Raw genomic sequence first — 20,273 nt, forward strand, 5'->3', positions numbered from 1 at the left:
TATTGTCTGAGATATAACTGTTTGCAGTGACCCTCCACTCTTTTCCTTTACATATTACACAGCCCCGTGCTCCATAGATAGTAACATTCAGAGAGAGACAGAAACCTCTCTCAATACAGAAACAAGGGAAAGGGTGAAAAATTCAGGATTTCACAGAAATGGGCCAAAATTTGTTAATAAAGTACGTTTCAAAATTTATTAATGACACAAATACTGTCAGAAAATCAAAACTTGTCAGAAAGTTTAGTTATGCTTAACTTGAGGCCTCACCCAGCTATATTTTTGGAGAAAATTGAACTAGTGAATTGATGTCATTATGATAACCTGTGCCAATAAAACTGCATCAATATTATAGTGTAAAAACATCTAAGTATGTGTAGTATACTTTGTTGGGGAAAAATGGCTTCCTTCTCATCTTCCAGGAGCCTGTATGGCTTCTTTGCCTGCCTGCGGTCTCTCTGTAAATGTTCAGTAATCCCCCACAGTAATGGAAGCTGAATGCGGATGAAGCCTTGATGTGTTGAATCATATGTTGACTTCACCATGTATCTATATCTGTTTGCACACAAGGAATTTTTTTCTAGCATTCATGGACATTGTCAAATTAAAAGCTATATCCACAGTCGTTCCCTGGTAATTGTGCTCGGGATAAAAGACAAGGAATAAGCCAGCATGTCCGTCTTTTTATGAGCTGTAGGAGAGGCTTTATTATTCTGTGCTTACTGTAGAACATACAGTACATCTGTATTCACCATGAGTAAGATGTTCTTCAGCTCCTGACATTTGTCTGATGTGGTCAATCTACTTAAAAGAGAACGGCATTATTAATGTGCCCTATTTACCTTGTCATAACCGCCGTGATTTAAAGGACAGCTGCCATTATAAAATGTTTTCTGTCATGGTGCAGATACACAAAGACTTAAAGGGCTTGACCCATCACAAGGATCCTATCTATACTGCTAGTTTATGTGGATTTAAGAATTTTCCTAAATGCTTTGCTTTATCAAAACTGCTTTGTTTGGCCGCTATCTTAATTTATTCACTTCATTGTTTACACTCTGTTTCTATGGCCCTTGGGATTATCTGCTCATTTGTCAAGTGATGGAGCTGCCTGCTCTGGGGGGGGGGGGGAGAATACCCCTTTAATGTGTTTGTTCTATTGGATGGTTCTTTTTAACTTTTTTATTGTTAGATATCTAATGTATTTTTTTATGTTTTTGGGAGCAATCCAATGTCTGTTTAGTTTGCATTACCCCCATATAACAGGAGTCGGGTTGTGTAGGTTGGACCTCCTCCATGAAACAGTAGCCTAGCTGTGTAGTGTACAGCTCTGCCTATAACTACATGTGAATTAGCCCTTACTCTGGACTTCCTCCCTATAACAGCAGTCAGATGGCCTATAGCAGGGCTAGGGAACCTTTGGCTCTCCAGCTGCTGTGAAACTACAACTCCCAGCATGCTCCATTCACTTCCATGGGAGTTCCCAGAACAGCAGAGCCAGTATGCATGCTGGGAGTTGTAGTTTTGCAACAGCTGGAGAGCCGTACGTTCCCTACCCCTGGCCTATAGGAACAATCAGATTGCCCACTCTGGATCTTCTTCCTTAAGCAGAACACTGGTTGTATAGTCTGTATCTCCACCCTAAAACAGCATCTTGTTTGTCTAGTCTGGCCCTCCTCCTTATAGTAACAATAAGATTGCTTAGGGCTAGTTCACATATAGTTATTTGGTCCGGATTATGACGCAAAATTGTGTCAACAAAAGGGCAATACAGTGGTTTAGTAGTTAGCAATACAGCCTTGCAGTGCTGGAGTCCTGGGTTCAAATCCCACCAGGAACAACATCTGCAAGGAGTTTGTATGTTCTCCCTATGTTTGCGTGGATTTCCCCCCCCCCCCCCCACTCCATAGACATACTGAAAAAAAAAATGTACATTGTGATCCCTATATGGGGCTCACAATCTAAATTTAAAAAAAAAAAAATCTCTGTCGAAAAAAAAAAAACGCCTCTCATTGAATTCAATGGGAGCCATTCATTTCCTTTTTACGCAAGCGACCTGCCCTATCTTGACGCTACGGAAACCGCTGCGGCATCCGCGACAAGACAAGCCCTCTGGACTACACCCATGCAGTTTTGTATTTTTTTTTTTTTTTTTTATGTAGATTGCGAGCCCCACATAGAGCTCACAATGTACATTTTTCCCTATCAGTATGTCTTTGGAATATGGGATGGAAATCCATGCGAACATGGGGAGAATATACAAACTCCTTGCAGACGGTTTTTTGCCCTTGACGGGATTTGAACACCAGGACTCCAGCACTGCAAGGCTGCAGTGCTAACCACTGAGCCACCGTGTGGCCCTTGGGCCCATTGATTTGGGCCTAGTCCGGACCGGAAAGCCACGACCGTCGGAAGCCACGATAGTTGCGGCTAGCTGTGGCAGGTGCATTTTGGTCCAGGTTCTGATGCGGCTTCCCGCATCAAAATCCGGACCAAATAACTACACGTGAACTAGCCCTTACTCTGAATCTCCTCCCTATAACAAAATCTATTGTAATGCTGAGGCCCCACGTTGCGGAAACGGCAGCTTCTTTTGTTGCAGATTTTGCTGCGTTTTTTTGAGCCAAAGCCAAAAATGGCTACAAAAGGAATGGGAAATATATAGGAAGTTCTTATACTTCTCCATTCTGCTCAATATATACCTGGCTTTGGCTCAAAAAAAAAAAAAAAAAAAAGTGGCAGTGTTTCTGCAACATGAGGCCTCAGCCTAAAACAGACAAAATTATAGAAAGGCTGGTGCCTACCGTATTTTTCGGACTATAAGACGCACTAAGGTTTTAGAGGAGGAAAATAGGGAAAAAAAAAATTAAGGAAAAAAAATTGGTGAAATATTTAATAACCTAATAATATAATATTTCACCAATGTAAATAGAACCGGGGGCTTTTGGACACAGGGATACCAAATGTGTATGTGTTTCACAGTAATGTTTTTGTTTTATATGTATTGTAGGGATATGGGGGTGATTTGAACATATCTATCTATCTATCTATCTCCTATCTGTCTGTCTGTCTATTCTATCTAATCTCATCCATGGATGGAAAGAGACACCCTGCAGTGAAGCTATGTAAGAAGAGAAAAAGGGGCGGGCCAGACGGGTGAAGGAGGTGTGGTTTTCTAAGCAAACTTGAAAACACACCTCTTTCACCTGTCTGGCTCGTCCCTCCTTCACTGCCTCTCAGATCTGGCTCTTGCAATGAAGCCACACAGGCAGGGAAGTAGGGGCGGGCCAGACGGGTGAAGGAGGCATGGTTTCAAGCTTGCCGAGAAAACCACGCCTCCTCCTCCCGTTTGGCCCGCCCCTCCTTCCCTGTCTGTGTGGTTTCATTGCCGGAGCCAGATCTGAGAGGCAGTGAAGGAGGGACGAGCCAGACGGGAGAAGGAGGCGTGGTTTTCTCGGCAAGCTTGAAACCACGCTTCCTTCACCTGTCTGGCTCGCCCCTACTTCCCTGCCTCTCATATCTCGCTCCTGCAAACACGCGACACAGACAGGGAAGGAGGGGCAGAGCAGGCAGGCACCGTGCTGCTCTCCGTGCTGCTCCTCATAGACAGGACACAGACGCTGCACACGCTGCATTCGGACTATAAGACGCACACACATTTTCCTCCCATATTGGGAGGAAAAAAAGTGCGTCTTATAGTCCGAAAAATACGGTACTTTTTTTTTTTTTTCTTTTTGTTTCTTCTGGAATAAGAAAATCATTCAGTAGTCCTTCTATGTCTTGGGTAGCAAACTTGAGTCATCCCCTTCAGACTTCTTGCTTTCTTCTCTTTTGACATTATTCTCCAGCATAAGTAAAGTAATACTTTTGGATCTGTCTCTGTTCACACCCCCTGCAGGTGAAGAAGCATCTCCAGGACTTAACAAGCCGTGTGTCTAAGGATGGACTCCCGCACAACGAGCTGTGATAGAAATAGGAGGCAAGAACAGAGACATTTCGATATACTAACATGAAAGGCCAAATCTGGTGTACTTGCCGACCGTTCTGCAGAGAACACCCCGCTTCTGTCGGATTTGCAGGGGACGTTCCTTGGCAGAGGTGCCCTTCATCTTGCTACATCCCATGTCGTCTTGAGCTGAAGCGTTCGCGCTGTCCAAACCTTCTTTCCTTTCTTTTAATAGAGAATCAGAATCATTATTCCAAATCACTTAACATTCGTAGAGTTTGCCGAAATTCAGATTAGTAGCCGTACATGCGGAACTTCTGCCGTGTATACATTGTCCACGCTATTTTGTACTTTTATTGAGCCGGATGAGTGTATGTTGCCTATAGAGATTGATTGATTGATTGTGATAATTAAATATTTTCTATTAAAAAGTTCCTGTGTCTGTATGGAAGGAATAAAATCCCAAAATTAGTTTTGTTATTGCGTTATTTCTCAACAGTCCTTGTGCTGACATTGCTTCTGTATATTTGCTTCCTCAATCATGGGTCGCACGCTGTGAGCCTTCATACCAGCCGTACCAATCTAGCATGGCATAAATTAGACAAAATGATGGCCAAGGATATTAAAGGTCAAGGCAAAGGGTGTTGAGAGTCACTAGCCCATATTTACGATGACGTGTGACATTGCAGTAGCCATATTTGCAACTTTTTTCATTTCTTATCAAATTTGGGAAATGGGAACCCCCAAGTAGATATAGTTTTAGCCAAATTTATACAGTGACTAGTGGAAGGGTGTTTGCAATTTTAATATGACTGTTAAGGGGTTAATATCATTGTTTTGGATAATAGCCATTTGACCAATAGGTATTTATGTAGAAGATGGGATACATATAATTTCAGTGGGGATCATCCATCACTGTCTGTCTCTACAGGTCATTGGTTTTGTTTTAGTAGCGATCTGTCCCTGGAGATTTTATTTCCGAAGAATTGAGGAAATTGGCTTCATTCATCCATGGCTCCATGTGGTTTAATGCACCTGGAGGATAGATAATGATCATGGCCACCACCCATCGGTAGAAGCCTGTATTTAATACGAGATGATAAATATTTAGGATCTTCGACAATGGAAGGCACCTGCGGTTTTTATTACAATACCATAATTGCAGCCGGTGATCCTCTCCGCGGGAATGATCCTGCTTTATAATTACGGCTCAGTAGGGTTTGCAGTGAGGAAACCACAAATAAGCAGAAAAGCCAATGCAAAAAGTGCTGCGTCTCTAGTTTTGGAGGACTAGCCATGTGAAACATTTCCTTTACTTAAAAGAATATTCCCATCTTGCATAATTCGATATATCCACACAACATGACTTTTCTGTAGGTTGTTCTTGTCCTGAATTTGAGACATTCCCACCACGTGTTCAAGGGTTTCTCCAGGGAACCTGTTCATGCATACTTCCTCTAGAGCTTATACGTGGGGAACCCAGGGGTTCTAGGCTGGTTCCGAACCAGCGTCTGGCCCTCGAATCACCTTGCCTCCTTCCTCCTCTCTCATTTTCATACATAGTTACTTTTTCTATGGGGGGTGCTAGAACTACAGTAGAGGAGGTGGAGTGATTTTTGAGCCAGGTGCTGGTTCCTATGAAGAAACCGTGGATTGAAATCTTCCCAAAACCTCTGGGTTTACCACCTAAAAGCTCCATACTTCTTGAAGAACCCCTTTAAATTTCAAGCCTTTCTACTAAAACCCCTAATAGAAATGCTAGATTAGGTACCCCCTTAGTGACAGTAGCTAACCTAATTTTTGTGGGGTGTGGCTTAAAGGTACGTCTTAAAGAGGAACTTTCACATCCTTATAGATGTGCAGTATTATATAGTGCTTGAAAGCAACAGTGCGCTGTTACGGCGCCAATATCTTCATTTGCACGATCAGAAGGGCAGACCTTGCAGCCTACCGTCATTGTTGGGTTGTGACGTCTGCTTTGACCCCTTTAAGTTTGCCGGGTCCACAGAGACGAATCCCCCTTTAAGGAACTGCTTTAATATATGTGCTGGTCCGGGTCTTTATAATCCTCTCCAATTCTCTCTTCCATGCCAGCTATTGGTTTCACCCTGGTTTTGGTTCCCATCCTTGTTGTTTGCTGTTTGTGTTTCTCTGGCTCTGACCATCGAACTGTGTACCTGGACTTCTCTTTGGATTGCGACTCTACTGAACTTACTGTCTCGGGCATTAGACTCCAGCTACGTACCTCGACATCTCCTTCCGTCACTCGCTCCTGTACTTTGCTGCTATCTCCGCTGCTGACCTTGCTCTGTCGTTTACTCGTCTGGTGAGTTGTTTGCAGTTCTGCTCTCTGACTTCTGCTCACAGCTTATCGTTTAGTGGCACATTCCTCTGTGTTGTCAACTCTGGTCCGGGATTCTGCCAAGTCCATCTCCACCACTAGGAGCTCTGGTGAAAACGTCCTGAGACTGGCTTTGGCTCATACTGGGTGTGTAGCATTTTGGTTACAGTTTCTCCCTCAGCGGTTGTTAAGGTTCGGTTCTACTGCTTCTCTCTAGTTTGACTACCCTGGACTCTGTACCTGCATCTGAGCTCCTAACATGAGGAACATCCCTAGCGATAACGTTAGACCTGCCTTTCTCACAGTGGGTAGATACCGGTGCTCTCCGTCCACTGCTGTACGTTCTGTCAGAAGAAAAACTTCTTTGTGTTTGTACAACACCACAAAGGAACCCACTGAGACTCTATCGCCCAAGGGCATACATAAGCCTTCACCAGCCCTGGGGTTAAGTGCCCCAAACCTAGTGAATAGGTATGGTCCCATTTAGAACACCCATTGCATAGACCTTATTAGGGAATTCAGACTTGACAGAGGGGAGTCTCCTGTTCAAGGTCTCCTTTTGGCCAATGACGAGAATGGTAAGAAGTAGAGATGAGCGAGTAGTGAAATATTCGAGATTCATTTCGAGTAGAGCCTCAATATTCGACTACTTGATCGAATATCGAATCCCATTATAGTCTATGGGAAAAAATGCTCGTTTCAGGGGAAACCACTATTCGACTAAAGGGGGAGTCACCAAGTCCACGAGTAGCAGGAGGAGAGTGTTTAGTATGCGACGTGGGAATACCCCTTTAACTGCAAAGCGCTTGCAGTTGCACTGATATTCCGTTCGGGGAGGTCCTTCTGCAGACTCCTTCCAGATGGGAGGCAAGCGCTAATGAGAACCAGCCCTTACTCGTCCTGCAGAACCAGCATTGATTGGCCGAATAATATACACTGTATAGCATTCGGCAAATCAACGCTGGTTCTGCCGCAGGCTCATCTGTGAGGAGGCAGAGTCTAAGATCGTAGCTCAGCAGTGGTCCAATCTTAGACTCCGCCTCCTCACAGATGAGCCTCCGGCAGAACCAGCGTTGATTGGCCGAATGCTGTACACTGTATAGCATTCGGCCAATCAACGCTGGTCAATGCATTCCTATGAGAAAAAGTCAGCTCCCGCATAGCTGCAAGCTGCCAGCTCTCCCGACTAGCAATGACGAGCCTGTTGCAGAACCAGCGTTGATTTGCCGAATGCTATAGCATTCGGCAAATCAACACTGGTTCTGAATCGAATCTTTACTGCAAATAGTGATCGTATTCGATCAAATACTACTCGCTCATCTCTAGTGAGAAGGAGTATTTTTGACGCAGCAAAATCGTAGTCATTTTTCCGCAATGTGGAGCCTCAGCTGTAAGCAGCTTTTTCTCAAGACACCTATCTGACTAGTTGGCATGGTCCAAGGTGGACATCCACTTTAATAAAGTCTTATAATAGTACTATTTTAATTTTACAGAAATTCGCCATCAATGGCTCTCCAATGTCACAATTACATGAGCTCTGAGAACAGTCTTGTGTGGGTGTACAGTACAGCTTCAGTTCAGGGCTTGCAGTGACTATATGCCTATACGCTTATTATCTAACCTGTTCATGAGCACATTCACTTCAATGTCATAGTCAACAAACTGTTTTCCAGCCGGTTAAAGCAAGGAGTTGTGTTCCTTGTACATAGACAATTTCGGTAATGATCCCTTCAGACTTCAATGGCAGCTGATTTTCATGAAAGAGCTGTCATCATGGTTCTCAGATACATATGGAAATGTTTCAGGAATGTCAGTGACAGATATCTGAGAAGTGTGTACGCCTGCTAAATGACACCGGGACTCTCTAAGCCTAACACAGTGTGTACCGAGATTAACTCCGCATACGGCATGTGAGTCTACCGCCACGCTGTAGGTTTTTGCCCACATAATTATAGGATAATTTATTCTGATCTATTGTACAGTATGTGAGGACTTTTTATTCTTGAACTTCGGCTGTATTTCATGGAATGGTTCCTCATGGACCCTTATGATGGAATCTGTCGTGTACAACACATAACAGCCTCCTTACGCTCTGAAGCTTGATGTATGTTGTGTGACAGCATCCGGAGAACTTTACAGCTATTCACACTATAAACAAGTTTAGCAACTTCCTTAGAATTGGCTGTACCCAATTAAAATTGATAGAATTTAAAAAAATTTCTATAATTTTTGTTGAATACCACAGAATAATATTTGAAAAACAAAAAGGTAGACACCGCGCTGTATATTGTGTAGTAAGTTTAGTTAATGGTGAAATTTCAATATAGTGTTTACTCTCACCTTTTTAAGTTGTGAGAGATCACAACTGTCAATAGGGCAAGGAAACCGTTTAGTAGGGGGTTCCTCCCTAGAGGGTGTTCAGCTGCAATGTCCAATCACCAATGGTGTAGAGGTAAATGTAGGGGACCGAAGAACAAGGACTGTGCTTCACCCGTTTAGATAGGTTGAATACATAGATTTATTAAGGTTCACACACAACGCGTTTCAAGTCAAACGACCCTTACTCAAGTGCATAAGAACTTGTGAATAAAACAGAATACACAGAAATACATTTCCAGCTTTCCTTTGTTGAAATTAAAAAGTAAATGAATAAATACATAAAATTGCTTTACTCATATTAATAAAAATTGCTCAAGTAAGCTTAATTAAAAAGGAAGGGGAGTTGTTATTAAGGTTAGAGGGGATAGATACCCAAATAAGGGTAGTAAACAAATTAGTACATAAAATATTGCATAATACCATAAATACTAGGTTTCCATAATTTATATAAGTGGACTAATCCCCATATAAACAATGTTATCTGGAGGGAAATATAGTGATAGTCAAATATACATTCAAGTGGACTAATCCCCATATAAACAACTAGCTGGTACCTGCGACTTCGTCTGCGGTGATTGTAGAAGTGGCTAAATACAGGCGCGGGTTAATATGAGGGACATGATGGGGGATATTCCTATTAATGTGAGGCACACAGGGGTTAATATGAGGGACATGATGGGGTTTATTCCTATTAATGTGAGGCAGATGGAGTTACTAACATTAAACTAATAACCCCAAATGCCTGACATTAATGAGAACAGTAATCCTATGTACCTGTGTGTTTTTCAGTTTCACTTTGCTAGCAGCTTCCTCTTCGCAGGGTGCAGACCACTATAGCAGGCAGAGACCTGAGTGATTAAGCTCCACCCCCTGGGTTTCCTGCACCCCTCTCAAAGGGGAGTGTCCTTATGCTTGAGCTCTAGCAGAGCACTTAAGGGACTTCATTTAACTCTTGCAGGTCCTGTGCTGCTGCTGTGCCAGTGAAATATGGCAGGAGTGCCACTCTTGGCACGTGTGCCAGGGGTTGCTGACCTCTGCTGTAGAGGGTAATATGAATTTTGTGGCTTGCTATGGTCCAAAGTGTGTGAGATTGCAGAAATAGTGATGTGATTTTGGGTTTTGTGGGGGTCCTGGGAAAAACGTATGTGTGCTATTGTGACGAAAAGTAGCCTATTGCGCAATCGAGTGTAGTGACTATGTTTGTGGAAAATTTCAGCCAAATCGGTGGAGCGGGTTTTGCGTGATTGAGGAACAAACATCCAAACACACAAACCCACAAACATCCAAACTCACAAACTTTCACCTTTATAATATTAATAGGATGTTATCTGGAGGGAAATATAGTGATAGTCAAATATACATTCAAGCTTAAGTGTATTAATAGTAATACATTGAGCAGCCCGAACATTGGTGTTCATAGAACCACATAGGCGCACATGTAAACAGATATAGAGTTTGAGTGCAGTTTTAATAAAAGACATTGTATAGGCTGTATTCATATTTGTGATTTTGGGAGAACTTATAGGGTTAAAGCAGACTTTTGAGGATATCAAATAGGCTGTAGTCATAAAGGAGGTTTGGCATCTCCCAAAACCTCCAAGGTCAATGATAGGTATATGTGGGCTGCACGTGCGGCCGCTTCGCGTGCGCCGCCCAAACAGTGCGGGAAGCACTGTAACCACTCCCACCAATGCTTTAAGAATGCTGGCCTCGAGACAGCTGACAGTCAATCAGCTGTACACAAGAGGTAAGAGTTTCAAAGCAACACAAAACAGTGAGTACTATCTATACCCCACCGGGGAATTTTTACATTAGATACCTATCATTGACCTTGGAGGTTTTGGGAGATGCCAAACCTCCTTTATGACTACAGCCTATTTGATATCCTCAAAAGTCTGCTTTAACCCTATAAGTTCTCCCAAAATCACAAATATGAATACAGCCTATACAATGTCTTTTATTAAAACTGCACTCAAACTCTATATCTGTTTACATGTGCGCCTATGTGGTTCTATGAACACTAATGTTCGGGCTGCTCAATGTATTACTATTAATACACTTAAGCTTGAATGTATATTTGACTATCACTATATTTCCCTCCAGATAACATTGTTTATATGGGGATTAGTCCACTTATATAAATTATGGAAACCTAGTATTTATGGTATTATGCAATATTTTATGTACTAATTTGTTTACAACCCTTATTTGGGTATCTATCCCCTCTAACCTTAATAACAACTCCCCTTCCTTTTTGATTAAGCTTACTTGAGCAATTTTTATTAATATGAGTAAAGCAATTTTATGTATTTATTCATTTACTTTTTAATTTCAACAAAGGAAAGCTGAAAATGTATTTCTGTGTATTCTGTTTTATTCACCAGTTCTTATTCACTTGAGAAAGGGTCGTTTGACTTGAAACGCGTTGTGTGTGAACTTTAATAAATCTATGTATTCAACCTATCTAAACGGGTGAAGCGCAGTCCTTGTTCTTCGGTCCCCTACATTTACAGAATAATATTTGGCGTATCGCTATTAAATCCAAACAATTTTGTTAGTAGTTCAGATTAACAATATCCTTCCATTTGGTGTATTCAGCACCTTGGCAGATCTATGTGTTCCAGTTTATTATTCTACTGCCCTTTGGTTAGAGACAAAAAACAAACCATGTGTGTATTCTGATCCCAACCTATTCCTGCTTGTGGAGACATCTGTGAGTAATGCAGGTTAGAATTAGTATGAGAAAGGAACAGGGGACAACATAGTATATGAGGTTGGATAAGACTCAGGACCCTCAAGTCCAATCCATAACCCCACAGTGTTGATCTAGAGAAAGACAAAAGGCCCCATGAGGCTGATACTAATTGCTCCATGACAGTGGAAAAACATCTCTCCTGACCCCAAATCCAAGAGAATGGATAGAAAGGTTCCTAGGAGCACTAAGGGTGTTCTACACTATGTTTTATAGATAGGTTCCTAGGAGCCCTGACAGTGTTCTACACTATGTTTTATAGATAGGTTCCTAGGAGCCCTGACAGTGTTCTACACTATGTTTTATAGATAGGTTCCTAGGAGCCCTGACAGTGTTCTACACTATGTTTTATAGATAGGTTCCTAGGAGCCCTGACAGTGTTCTACACTATGTTTTATAGATAGGTTCCTAGGAGCCCTGACAGTGTTCTACACTATGTTTTATAGATAGGTTCCTAGGAGCCCTGACAGTGTTCTACACTATGTTTTATAGATAGGTTCCTAGGAGCTCTGACAGTATTCTACACTATGTTTTATAGATAGGTTCCTAGGAGCCCTGACAGTGTTCTACACTATGTTTTATAGATAGGTTCCTAGGAGCCCTGACAGTGTTCTACACTATGTTTTATAGATAGGTTCCTAGGAGCTCTGACAGTATTCTACACTATGTTTTATAGATAGGTTCCTAGGAGCCCTGACAGTGTTCTACACTATGTTTTATAGATAGGTTCCTAGGAGCCCTGACAGTGTTCTACACTATGTTTTATAGATAGGTTCCTAGGAGCCCTGACAGTGTTCTACACTATGTTTTATAGATAGGTTCCTAGGAGCCCTGACAAGTGTTCTACACTATGTCTTATAGATAGGTTCCTAGGAGCCCTGACAGTGTCATACACTATGTTTTATAGATAGGTTCCTAGGAGCCCTGACAGTGTTCTACACTATGTTTTATAGATAGGTTCCTAGGAGCCCTGACAGTGTCCTACACTATGTTTTATAGATAGGTTCCTAGGAGCCCTGACAGTGTTCTACACTATGTTTTATAGATAGATTCCTAGGAGTCCTGACAGTGTACTACACTATGTTTTATAGATAGGTTCCTAGGAGCCCTGACAGTGTTCTACACTATGTTTTATAGATAGGTTCCTAGGAGCCCTGACAAGTGTTCTACACTATGTTTTATAGATAGGTTCCTAGGAGCCCTGACAAGTGTTCTACACTATGTTTTATAGATAGGTTCCTAGGAGCCCTCACAAGTGTTCTACACTATGTTTTATAGATAGGTTCCTAGGAGCCCTGACAGTGTTCTACACTATGTTTTATAGATAGGTTCCTAGGAGCCCTGACAGTGTTCTACACTGTGTTTTATAGATAGGTTCCTAGGAGCCCTGACAAGTGTTCTACACTATGTTTTATAGATAGGTTCCTAGGAGCCCTGACAGTGTCCTACACTATGTTTTATAGATAGGTTCCTAGGAGCCATGACAGTGCTCTACACTATGTTTTATAGATAGGTTCCTAGGAGCCCTGACAGTGTTCTACACTGTTTTATAGATAGGTTCCTAGGAGCCCTGACAGTGTACCACACTATGTTTTATAGATAGGTTCCTAGGAGCCCTGACAGTATTCTACACTATGTTTTATAGATAGGTTCCTAGGAGCCCTGACAAGTGTTCTACACTATGTTTTATAGATAGGTTCCTAGGAGCCCTCACAAGTGTTCTACACTATGTTTTATAGATAGGTCCCTAGGAGCCCTGACAGTGTACCACACTATGTTTTATAGATAGGTTCCTAGGAGCCCTGACAGTATTCTACACTATGTTTTATAGATAGGTTCCTAGGAGCCCTGACAAGTGTTCTACACTATGTTTTATAGATAGGTTCCTAGGAGCCCTGACAGTGTTCTACACTATGTTTTATAAATAGGTTCCTAGGAGCCCTGACAGTGTCCTACACTATGTTTTATAGGTAGGTTCCTAGGAGCCCTGACAGTATTCTATGCTATTCTATTCTAGTATTCAATACTATATTATAAGCTAATTTAAAGTTAAGCTTTCAACAGACTTGCTTATCTCAAAATGAATGGGGACTCGAGCTGCTGAACTGGAACAGGAAACAAATCTTGAGAGGTTCTCACATCCCTACCTGTAATGTTTTTTTTTTTTTCTTTCAAAAAGGCCCTTTATGAACTTGTACAATAAACCCACCATTACCCATCCTGTGACAGGGAGTTCCATAACCTCACTGCTCTTACAGTAAAGAATCTCTGTTTATGATGTGGGTCCTATATTTCTGAGCTAGCTCATGTTCTTCTCCATGGTGACAGACTACAAATAAACATTGTGCAGTCTGATCCTGCAGTCACTAACTTGTTGCTTCTCTTGCTAAAGTATTCCTAAGCACTATAGAGATATTTGTGGGCAGTGAAGGTTACTAGTATGAGAGAGGAATAGGGAATGATACGTAGAAATACAGATTACAACATTAAGAGAAGGAAGTACATATCCCACAGGTAATGCCCCCTGCCCCCCCCCCCCCCCCCCCCCGAGCCTGCAGCTCACCAGAAAAACTCATAAATCTAATCACCCAAAAATATACAAACTGGAACCTCTTTAAAAACCAAACAATTTGAGATATTCGTGTTGAATCCGGCTTATGCTAAAGTGGTTTGTCTATCTCTATTAAAAAGTATCTATAGTTCATCTGAAAGTAACAAACTTTATAATATATTTTATTCATGAAAAATGTTTGTTTCTTCACATATTATCTATCTGCAGGTATCTGGTTAGTGTTTAACTACAACATACAAAAGACTATGGACTGGAAAGAGGGATGATGGCAAGATGCTGAATGGAGACAGAGGGCAGAGAGATACCAACACTTGTCTGTACCATCCAGGCAGGGGCGTAACTACTGGGGTAGCAGTGGTAGCGGCTGCCACAGGGCCCAGAACATTAGGGGGCACGGCGACAGATGCTACCGCTGCGGTTTTTGTTTTTTCTTAATAGGCTGTTACCGGCTGGAGTTACTCCAGCTGGTAATGGGCCCTACTTACTTACCGATCCTGGCAGGGGCCGGGATCGGTGACACTGCGGGCCCCACAAGCACTATTATACTCGGTGGTCTTTTTGGACCCTCGAGTATAATGATTGGAGGCCCAGGAGAGGTAAGGGAACATAAAAAACTGTGTTACTTACCTCTCCAGGCAGCCTCAGGCCTACTTGCATGACGTCCCTGACGTCACATGGCCGGGACCTGCATCCATATGACGTCCTGGACGTCATTGAAGATGGCCGACAGCGGCAGAGAGTGCAGCGGAGACAGGGATAGGTAAGTAACAGACCCCAGAGTATAATAATTGTTCATGGGTGTCCACAATGGAGCATAATACTGTGTGCAGGGGCCACTATGAAGCATAGTACTGAGGGGACCCCCCCTAGAGCAATATTGCTCGGGGGGACACATGGCACCATAGTACCATAATAAAATATGTGTTTAAATTAACTATGGTTTTTCCTCAGGAGGTCTTTCACACATTAATTTGAATTTTCCCGCCAATTTTATGACTTACCTCAGACAGATGTACAGTAGCTGAGGGGATTCCTTCTAGAACAGGGGTAGGGAACGTACGGCTCTCCAGCTGTTGCAAAACTACAACTCCCAGCATGTAGTTTGTAGTTTCACAGCAGCTGGAGAGCCAAAGGTTCCCTACCCCTGTTCTAGAAGGTTCGAAAGGGGTGTGGTTAAAATCAGGTGATTCTGAGCCCCGTCAGCTGATTGGCGGTGAATGCGGTTTAGGCGGGAAGTTTGAAAATAAAAAGCCGCTCAATCAGCTGTTCGGGCAGTTGAAGAAGATCTACAAGCAAGCATGGAAGAGCTTCTGAAGAGCCTGCTCAGGAAAGCCGAAAGCGCCGGCGGTGAACAGTGGCTGAGGCGCTGCCTCAGTGAAGAGCCGGCGGCATTGGGATCAAGAGAAGAGGCAGCCGACGAAGCGGACATCCTGTCCATAGGTGTCCCGGAAGAAGATGAAGCGGAGTTCCTGACTGACGTCGGCGGCGAGGCGGAGGGGAGGGGGAGCGAGGAGGCGTGGCGCCCGGCTAGCAAAAGAGCCAGAAAGAGCCTGCGCGCGTACACGCCCCCGCCCCCTTCTCAGAGCCGCAGCAGAAGCGGAGGCCGCCGCCGGCAGCCCAGAGCTCCGAGCATCACCAGGCATGCCAGAGCAGCTGATCGGTGGGTGGAGCTTATGCCACCAGAAGCCAACGTAAGCAGCAGTCGCCGGCAAGGAGAAGCCGGGGTGTCAACGGGAGAACGGCAGTCAAGGAGGCCTGAAGGACAGCGGGAGGCAAGCAGGAAGACATCCACTACAGCGGGGGAGAAGCAGACAGGCCAGCAGGAGGCACCGACAACAGCCGCGGCAGGAGACAGAAGGGAGGACTGCAGGCCCTCACAGATGGGTGAGAACTCCTATTTGTCATCTATGCCTAATGTTGATTTATTTAATCAGTTTGTTTCTTTTATGTCTAATGTTGTTTCTATGTCTAAAAATGTTAATCCTATGTCAAATGCATGGTGTCCTGACGCATCGGTGTCGGTCACTTCCACGCCCAATTTGAATATTCTCCCAGTGTTGGAGAGGGGCAGCGGAGTGGCGGAGACATGCGCCAAGGAGGCCATGCCATGTGAAGTTACACCTTTAGGTTTCCACTTAACCAATGTAGTTAAAGAAAAAAATTTGGAAGAATGATTTTATTGACATTTTGTCCTTATTGCCCTCCGCGAAAGAGACTATTTTTCGCGGGGACAAGAAGGATGAAAAAGAAGATGAGCGCAAACGTAGTGTTCCGCGCCCGTTTAATAATTGGTTACAGGGGTTTTGTATCTATGCTGCTGTATTAGGTGAGAAATTCCCTGACAGGTGCAGCGGTCTCTTCCAGCACGTGGACATTGTGCTAGAGGCGTACCGAAATTTTGGAGGCTCCGCATGGTTCGCCTATGATGAGTCTTTTAGGCGAAACAGTTTAATGCATCACAGACGCCTTTTAAAAGGGGCGTCTGTTTTGCATTCAACGACACAACTTGCAAATGGCTGCAGAACTGTCGGTACCGTCATGAATGCTCGTTTTGCTCGGGCGCTCACCCGGTATCCAGATGTTTTAAAAGAGCCAACAGTCAACAGCAGCTAAGTGCAAGAGAATTACTCTCAAAAAGTCTGGACGCCAGTGAATCTGGCAAAAATGCTTCCATGGTTAAACAAATACCCAAACAAACGGAAGGCTAATCTGCTAATTGCTGGTTTTTCCAATGGGTTTATGGTTCCAAAATTTTTAGGGTTAGGTTGTAAATCTTATAAAAATTTAAAATCGGTTGATAATTTTGTTGATATCGTTAGGGAAAAATTATTTAAGGAGGTTCAGGCAGGCAGAATAGCTGGACCATTCCCTCACCCCCCATTTCAAAATTTTAAGGTCTCCCCGTTAGGTATAGTGCCAAAGAAAGAAGCTGGAGCTTACAGACTTATACACCATTTATCTTATCCACCTCATGATTCTTTAAATGATGAGGTGGATAAGGCTCTAGCTTCTGTTCACTACACTTCATTTGATGAGGTTGTACCTTTGTTAAGACAGGCTGGGTGGTTGTGGTGCCTTGTTGGCAAAAGCAGACATTAAATCTGCGTTTAGGTTATTGCCGGAGCACCCAGATGGGTATAATTCTTTAGGGGTGCATTTTGACGGTTATTATTTTTACGACAAAATGCTGCCTATGGGATTTACCTTGTCATGCTACTATTTTGAATTATTTTCAAGTTTTCTACATTGGGTGGTGGGAGTTAATATTAATGAGGGTGGGATTTTACATTATCTAGATGATTTTTTATTTATAGGTGATTCACAGTTATGTCAAGATTTGTTGAACACATTTATGGAAGTGTGTGATAGTTTTGGCGTCCCTTTGGCAAGGGATAAGACAGTGTATCCGTGCCAGGAATTAGAATTCCTGGGCATAATGATTCAAAAAAGATGGAATTTAGATTGCCAAAGGAGAAGGTTTTAAAGTTAAAGGAATGTTTGATTGGTATGTTAGCAAGAAATAGTACGATGCTAAAAGAAATGCAATCCCTGTTAGGGTCATTAAATTTCGCCACCCGTATTATGCCGATGGGAAGAGCGTTTTGCAGGAGTTTGTACCACTCCACAAAGGGCCTAAAATCCCCCAGGTCCCATATTCGTTTAACTAGAGCTATAAAAGATGACTTGGGCATTTGGTTGCAGTTCTTGGGACAATTTAATGGTAGGAATTGTATTCAGGATGATTTCCAGTCAGCAGAGTCTTTAAATTTGTTTACAGATGCTGCTGGGAGCATTGGTTACGGTGCTTTTTTCAGTAATCAATGGTCAGCGGATCGCTGGCCGATATCCTGGATATTACAGAAAGTTACTAGTAAGATTGTACTATGGGAAGAATATGCAAATCTGCCTTCCATGATGTAATTAGGAAGACAGTTGCTGCCTCATTGTTGCAAACCAATAGAGGGCGCTCACTGGAATGTGCAAGCCCGTCTTAAGACAGGATTCCAGTGAAACAACCCAATAATGGCTGCTCCCTTTAGCCTCATGCCCGACCTTCCAAGAGGCCTTTGTTTAGCAATGACGCTGGGATTAATACCAGGTATAGTCTCTCAATCGAGGACAGCTGTTTCGATCTGGTTGGATCTCATCAGCCCGATGTAGAGAGGACTATAACCTGGTATAGGTGAGAGGCTTAGACAGGTCCTCGATTGAGAGACTATACCTGGTATTAATCCCAGCGTCATTGCTAAACAAAGGCCTCTTGGAAGGTCGGGCATGAGGCTAAAGGGAGCAGCCATTATTGGGTTGTTTCACTGGAATCCTGTCTTAAGACGGGCTTGCACATTCCAGTGAGCGCCCTCTATTGGTTTGCAACAATGAGGCAGCAACTGTCTTCCTAATTACATCATGGAAGGCAGATTTGCATATTCTTCCCATAGTTCCTTGCAAAGTGGAGTGCTAAAGGCTTAACAAGTCTCCACACACCTATATGGTGGTCTCTCCCTAAGGAGTGACAATATCCCCCAAACCTAGTAAGATTGTAGTGTTAGAATTATTCCCAGTGGTAGTAGCCATTGTTATCTGGGGTGATAGTTTTAGAAACAAGAGGATTTTATTACACACTGACAACAGAGGAGTGATGTTCGCCATAAACACATTATCTTCAAAGTGTTTACTCACAGCTAGATTGCTACGGCATTTGGTACTATGCTGTTTAAAACTTAACATCTGGCTAAAAGCTGTATACTTGGAGGGTAAAAGAAATATCATTGCGGACGCTCTTTCTCGTTGTCAGTGGAAAGTTTTCAAGACATTGGCACCGGAGGCAGCAGAAAGAGGAATACCTTGCCCCTCCCATTTATGGGACTTAATTTGGGAGTAATAGAGGACAGTATTAAAAATTCAGTAAGCGGTCGTACGTGGGCAGATTACTCTGCGGCGTGGAGAGAGTGGTTAAATTTTTGTAGTGTATATACACTCACCGGCCACTTTATTAGGTACACCTGTCCAACTGCTCGTTAACACTTAATTTCTAATCAGCCAATCACATGGCGGCAACTCAGTGCATTTAGGCATGTAGACATGGTCAAGACAATCTCCTGCAGTTCAAACCGAGCATCAGTATGGGGAAGAAAGGTGATTTGAGTGCCTTTGAACGTGGCATGGTTGTTGGTGCCAGAAGGGCTGGTCTGAGTATTTCAGAAACTGCTGATCTACTGGGATTTTCACGCACAACCATCTCTAGGGTTTACAGAGAATGGTCCGAAAAAGAAAAAACATCCAGTGAGCGGCAGTTCTGTGGGCGGAAATGCGTTGTTGATGCCAGAGGTCAGAGGAGAATGGCCAGACTGGTTCGAGCTGATAGAAAGGCAACAGTGACTCAAATAGCCACCCGTTACAACCAAGGTAGCCAGAAGAGCATCTCTGAACGCACAGTACGTCGAACTTTGAGGCAGATGGGCTACAGCAGCAGAAGACCACACCGGGTGCCACTCCTTTCAGCTAAGAACAGGAAACTGAGGCTACAATTTGCACAAGCTCATCGAAATTGGACAACTGAAGATTGGAAAAACGTTGCCTGGTCTGATGAGTCTCGATTTCTGCTGCGACATTCGGATGGTAGGGTCAGAATTTGGCGTCAACAACATGAAAGCATGGATCCATCCTGCCTTGTATCAACGGTTCAGGCTGGTGGTGGTGGTGTCATGGTGTGGGGAATATTGGGGCCCCTTGGTACCAATTGAGCATCGTTGCAACGCCAAAGCCTACCTGAGTATTGTTGCTGACCATGTCCATCCCTTTATGACCACAATGTACCCAACATCTGATGGCTACTTTCAGCAGGATAATGCACCATGTCATAAAGCTGGAATCATCTCAGACTGGTTTCTTGAACATGACAATGAGTTCACTGTACTCCAATGGCCTCCACAGTCACCAGATCTCAATCCAATAGAGGAGCATCTTTGGGATGTGGTGGAACGGGAGATTCGCATCATGGATGTGCAGCCGACAAATCTGCGGCAACTGTGTGATGTCATCATGTCAATATGGACCAAAATCTCTGAGGAATGCTTCCAGCACCTTGTTGAATCTATGCCACGAAGAATTGAGGCAGTTCTGAAGGCAAAAGGGGGTCCAAGCCGTTACTAGCATGGTGTACCTAATAAAGTGGCCGGTGAGTGTAGTTTATCTGGTTTTGATGTTGAGGTAGGTTTAAAGCTGGTGTTTGTAAATAGTTTATTCATGAAGGGTAAAGCTGTGTCATCTGTGCTAAAAATTT

At 43.3% G+C, this 20,273-nt stretch overlaps 1 protein-coding gene across 1 annotated transcript in view; it reads left to right on the plus strand.

Annotated features, from left to right (window-relative positions):
* Window positions 1-4,417, plus strand: part of LRPAP1 (LDL receptor related protein associated protein 1) — a 29,489-nt gene extending 25,072 nt beyond the window's left edge. Inside the window, exon 8 of the mRNA XM_075260985.1 lies at window positions 3,899-4,417. Within this exon, the coding sequence (XP_075117086.1) occupies window positions 3,899-3,967 (69 nt within the window). The 3' untranslated portion in view covers window positions 3,968-4,417. The remainder of the gene's footprint in view (window positions 1-3,898) is intronic.
* The last annotated feature ends 15,856 nt before the right edge of the window (window positions 4,418-20,273 follow it).

This window comes from Leptodactylus fuscus, chromosome 1, assembly GCF_031893055.1.
Source record: "Leptodactylus fuscus isolate aLepFus1 chromosome 1, aLepFus1.hap2, whole genome shotgun sequence".
Classification (NCBI taxonomy): Eukaryota; Metazoa; Chordata; class Amphibia; order Anura; family Leptodactylidae; genus Leptodactylus; species Leptodactylus fuscus.